This window comes from Gigantopelta aegis, chromosome 6 (genome assembly GCF_016097555.1).
Source record: "Gigantopelta aegis isolate Gae_Host chromosome 6, Gae_host_genome, whole genome shotgun sequence".
NCBI classification, from domain to species: Eukaryota; Metazoa; Mollusca; class Gastropoda; order Neomphalida; family Peltospiridae; genus Gigantopelta; species Gigantopelta aegis.
Genome location: NC_054704.1, coordinates 45,165,369 through 45,171,368, shown reverse-complemented (window position 1 = coordinate 45,171,368; position 6,000 = coordinate 45,165,369). Strand labels below are relative to the sequence as shown.

The 6,000-nt window shown below is 33.1% G+C and overlaps 1 protein-coding gene across 9 annotated transcripts in view; it reads right to left on the bottom strand.

Annotated features, from left to right (window-relative positions):
• Window positions 1-1,989: 1,989 nt before the first annotated feature.
• The window catches only part of LOC121373939 (von Willebrand factor A domain-containing protein 3B-like), a 104,510-nt gene continuing 100,499 nt past the window's right edge, over window positions 1,990-6,000 (bottom strand). For all 9 annotated transcript variants that reach the window (XM_041500776.1, XM_041500774.1, XM_041500768.1 and 6 more), the window contains 2 exons: window positions 5,688-5,934; window positions 1,990-3,772 (listed from right to left, as the gene is read on the bottom strand). In XM_041500776.1, the coding sequence (XP_041356710.1) occupies window positions 3,658-3,772; window positions 5,688-5,934 (362 nt within the window). In that variant the 3' untranslated portion in view covers window positions 1,990-3,657. The remainder of the gene's footprint in view (window positions 3,773-5,687; window positions 5,935-6,000) is intronic.

Here is a 6,000-nt window from a genome sequence, read left to right as displayed (position 1 = left end):
GTAAATATTTTTTAAAATGAATAAAATGTACTATTTTATAAAATATTTAGTGGAAAATGACATACATTTTTTAATTTTAAGCCTTAAATTGCTAAGGGAGGTAATCAACTATTTTGGTATATATATATATATATATATATATATATATATATATATATATATATATATATATATATATAAACCAACAACAGCAAGAAAACGTGTACCTCTTTTAAAAATAAAAAAGTATATACATTTTAAAGCCTGCGGGGTATAGTGTATGTTTTGGGGGTATCGTATGTGTCTTGGGGTAAATAGTCGGTGTCTTGGGGTTATGTTGCGGTGTCTTGGGGTAAATAATCGATTATCTCCCTTAGCAATCAGCTGGCATTAAGGCTTAAAATTAATTCTTTTACTTCATTTTCCACTAAATATTTTATAAAATAGTACATTTTAATTGATTTTTAAAAATATTTATGGAGTCTTGGGTTATCTTGGTAGTGTTTTGGTGGTGTTTTGGGGTGTCTTGGGGGTAAATAGTCAGACCGAACGGGAATAGAGGTATTATATAGAGAATAATACATGAGTGGCCGTTAGATACCATTTATTTCATAACGAGTTGTTTTAAAATGTATCTAACGAGCGGAAAACGAGCGAAAGCAAGTTAATAGGCCTACGTTTTTAAACAACGAGTTGTGAGATAAATGGTATCTAATGGACACGAATGTATTATTCTATTTCTTACATATCCTCAACAACCTGGTTTTAAGCAAATTTTAACATCTTTTTCGACTAAAAGTTATTTACAGTCGTTGCACTTGTAGCTGACTTACGCGTCACAGAGACATGATTGTCAGATTAACTATACATCACAGTATAATCCATTTCCACCGTGTTGGTTTTCATTGGATGCATGGCACTGGTGACCTGGTAATCACCTAGGAGCAGCCAGTCGTATGTCTTGAAATTGTTAACACACGTACGTGTGTAAACAACCCATGTGTTATAAAAAATAATGCATGGTGTTCTCACCAACGGGTATGTAAGAATAAATAGTTGTTACAAATCCCTAAATATGACTGTAGGGTCAACGTTTTATCCCAAGGAACTAGCTGCCATTTAACTGGCACTTGGATTACCAAATAAATATTTAAAAAACAACAGGTTTTACGTGCGTCGTGAAATCATGCGAACAATTGTTTAATCTTTCACACATATATATATATACATATACATATACATATACATATACACACACACACACACACACACACATATATACATATATGGAATGGAATTAAAGTTGCGTATACAGTTTACAAAAACATGGTGTATTAAGCTTGAGCTTATATGATAAAAGAGATTATTACCCTTGTGTATTTCTAAAGAGATTATTACCCGTGTGTATTTCGGTATCGTCAATATCATATATTAGGAATAAAAATAATGTATTATGCTCGCCAGAAGTTCGCATAATACAATTTTTATTCCTAATATATGATATTGACGATACCGAAAAACACTCTGGTAATAACATATATATATATATATATATATATATATAGATAGATAGATAGATACAGAGAAATAGATAGAATTGTAGATATATATACAGTAGATAGATAGATGCAGTGGTGGATCCACAAATCCATTGGGGGAGGGGGGGGGGGGGGGTCACTGACATATGGTTGATGCCCACAAACGTTCCCAAAGAGATTCCTCAGATTCTCAAACATAAAAAATAAAATTAAAATATAACTATCGCAAAATTTAGGGGGCCCCTTAGATCCGCCACTGTGGTAGATAGATGGATGGATGGACGGACGGATGGACGGACGGACGGACGGACGGACGGACGGACGGATGGGTGGATGGATGGATGGATGGATGTATGGATGGATGGATGGACTGATGTAGATACAGATACATGGTTGTAAATTGTAATGGGATACTTGAAATTGTTTGCGTGTAAATGGGTTACACTATTCCAATAAAATCAAAATGAAAAAATTACAGGTTCAGATTTATTACTAAATGTATATAAGCATTTTATCACAGATATTCTAGTTTCTTAAGACCATGAGGCACTTAAGACGATATAGAAATGTTAACTTATATTGATAACAATAATATGGTTAATAATACTTTAATAAACTAAACAATTGTACATGGACGCTTGTGGACTTATTCTATTGGAATGAAGACATGTAAGGAAGTTTTTACAATTACGTAATGTTCAAGGGACGGGTATGTCTCTTGTGTTTGTTTGGGGGTTTTTGTTGTTTTTTAAACCAAGAAATGTTTGGTTTTTTTCAAGAAGTAAATGTGGCCAGTGAGTCACAAAATATGCCCCATAGCCTAACTGTCCTTGAAACAGCCAAATGTAATCATGGTTTGACAAATCCTCCAGCCCTTGATCCCGCCTAGTGAATTTTTGGTCTGGGCTAGTGGAAATTATCAGCTGCATTACTATAATACATAGGGCACTAATCAAGGCTTCTGTTGGGGCTGGTGACTTTCTCAAACATTTGTCAAACACTAACGTAAGTCATAAACATTACGGCTGTCTGATGACATAAACAAATGATCTTTAAAAAGCTGAAACCTCTAAATTATACCTAAATAAAGGTTATTTTTCAGCATTTCACATCTTATCCAATCTACTTTGTGAAAATAATTTATAGTGAAAAGAGAAGAAGCTTAAATTAGATATAGCTAAAAAAATCACACCCCTGCTTACAGTTGGAATGGGAGAAAGAGGGTTAGAGTTGGCAGCATCACTTCCTTTACTTTGAAATTAACACAAACACAGACAAACATACATTATGTATAACCATTCGACTAAGAGTGAATTAGTCAATTCTAATGTGTTATCTTTAAAATGTCTATCATTAAATGATTGATTATAAAAATTTCAACATTAAATTAATTTCCCTTGATCTGTACATGTTTTCTTATTTATCATAAGACACACTCTACTGATGATAACAAAAATATACAAACAATGGGAGGCTGCAATATGGCTGTTGTTGGAATAGTGATATTAAGGAAAACCACTTTGTAATAATTGATGGTCAAGATATGTACACTAAGGGCCAAACATACAAAAAGTTTTTATTTCTTAGTCATGTGTCACTTTTCTAAACGGTCACATAATAATTACATATATTTAATGATTTACGATAAAACGGGTGTTTAGTTAAAATGACACAAGTCTCATTTTTGTCCACATTTAAGACTTGAACACAATTATCCCCTTTTCTAAATTCAGCCCAATATTTGAAGGATAATCTTCAGTAATGCTTAGGCAATGAAACAAGACATACTACACAAGAAAATACACTCAAAAAAACACTAAAAAATAATTAGAACAAGCGATGAACAAGCAGTATATTGTTAAGGTCACTCAACTGTTCCACAATATCTAGCATTGTGTTCAAATTCACCAATAATTTAGATAACACTATGAATGGACAGAATGTTAACAACACTGTAGCACATTGCTCAATAGGCAACCATTAAACAAGCAAACTAAAAGAATATTTGTCTAGAGCTGTACAAACAACTGGCTTGAAACCGTACAACAGGCACTAGGGCAATATGTCAACGTCATGAATGTAACCAAATTCAGATTCTGTATAAATGTGATGAGAATGTCATCTCCAACCAGTGCCAGTCTTAAAAACTGTCACATCTTCTCCGTTCTTTCATGTCCAAAAAGTAGGTCACAGCTTGATCATAATATGTCTTATTGAGACAGTAGTACAAGTTCCTATCAAGTGGAATCTTCTTCCTGTATGAAAGAAACAAAACTAAATTACTGTAAATCATGAAACGTTTGTTATATAATTATATATTTAAAAAAAAACCCCACACAAAACCCCCCACCAAAAAAAACCCACACAACCACCCAGACCCCCAACAACAACAATGTAAAAATGCCAGATATGGTCTTTGATATACTGGCACTGGCTCTGAAGGAAAAAAAATCAATTAGAGAGAAAGTCCACTCTGGTCCACTTAAATACAATGCATATGTTTTGTTACCTTTTATATACTGGTATGAAAAAATGTAGCTATTATATGAATATTATGATATAGTTATCCTCTGAAATAGATGATTGACAAACTTGCTTTCCTTGTTTTGTTTTAATCTAGATGTGTAACAATGTAGAAATATCACAAGAAAATCTTTTAATTTTCAAAAATTATTATTAGTTTTAAAAATTAAGTTTATTGACTCCAGAAAATAAATATAGTAGTGCCAGAGTTGGGGCCCTGACTTACTGCAGTGCTGTAAAGATTGCTGAAAGTTATATAAACTATTACTGTGTAACATTTATTGAAATATCTGAAAATTTAAGTGAAATAAAAGTGTTATCAGTCACTAAGAAAGCCGGAACTATTTTGCTGCTGGCATTTTAAAATTAAAGGTAAGTTATATAATAAATAGAAAATTTCATGGGTTTTTTGTCAAATATGATTTATATCCCATCTCGTGAAGTTTGCAATCATATCACACTCGTCGCACAACGCGTGAGATATGATTGCAAACTTCACTTGATGAGATATAGATTGTATTTGACAAAAAACATGAAATATCCTCTATTTACTGTATGTTTAGCTAATGTCTGTCACTTTGTTGATAAACAAATGTACATGCATGAATGCTAAACATGCATTTAACATGTGATATATGCTGTACTCCATTGTGAAAAGGCTCCAGCCAGTTTTCAATTGATATTGCATATGTGAGCTTAATATACAACACTCTATAACCCAAACCCATGAATACAATTGTTTGGTTATTTATTGCCTCTCAAAATACATGTAGTTATCCAACATCAGTCAAATGTGTTATTATTTCTTTCCATGTGATTTTTACAACTACAAATTTCACTGGTGCGTTTTCATTGGAGTCATGGGTGTACGGGGGGGGGGGGGGGGGGGGGGGGCAAAACAGTGGTAAAAATTCGGGCAGTTTTTATCTGGGTAAAATTTCTGGCAAATCAACCCCTCCAGCCCCCCTAAATCAAAGAGTCCCCATACGCCCATGATTGGAGTTCAGTGTATTTCGTCTTGAAAATCTCTAATAGAAATCCATTCAGAATTGTTCATTTGTGTTGAATTAGAATTATCATTTTAAAACAGTCGTGTGCTTTTCATACCTTGGGTAGTCAGAAGTGTAACATATTTTTTAAAGCTTTGAAATGACAAATACAATGTAATACATTTTAATGTGATCTTAATAAAGATATTGAAGTTAAAAGATATTGAATGATGGTAGCAAAATTATTGTTAGTAACATATTCTATAATGGATAAATAAAATAAAAATATGATTGTATTTACAGTTTCAAGAACAAAAATAATTTAAAATATACATAGTAATTGAACAGCTTGTTTTTTGATGGTATTACTTTTTCTGTGACTGGGAAGCTGAGGGAATATACTAGTATGAATGATGTATGTGTCGGTGTGTGGGTTTGTATCAATTAAATTAGGTGTGAATGAACATTTAAAAAAAATAAAAAAAATTGTTCACCATTCTATAATATTCTGTTGTGTTGATACAACTTCCTGGGTCCTGTTGACCACCCGTCCTCTGTTCCCTCCCTGGATAGAGGGTAGACTTTGTTGTAACAGGGAAAGGTGAATAATAAAAAAAAAAAAAAAAAAAAAAAAAAAAAAAAAAACCTTTCTACTTACACTGTGCCATCACAGAAAGCAACATCAAACGAGTCTTTCGATTTATGGATGTGGGTCACCTGACCAGGCAGGTATTCCATTGTCTTGTCATTAGCAATGGCAAGCACGTATCCATTTTTCTTCAGTGGGGGATGTCGGGTGAATGCACCAAAAATGTGTATTGGATTTTGGCTTTTTGGAGAATGAGAACAATCGGGCCACTCGATAGTGTAGTTTTGGCCTACACAGTCTTTTTCCTTGATGTTAGCTGTGGAAAACAATATACGTAAAACAATTAAAACCACCAAAAGCAACTAGTAACTTAGCAAGTATT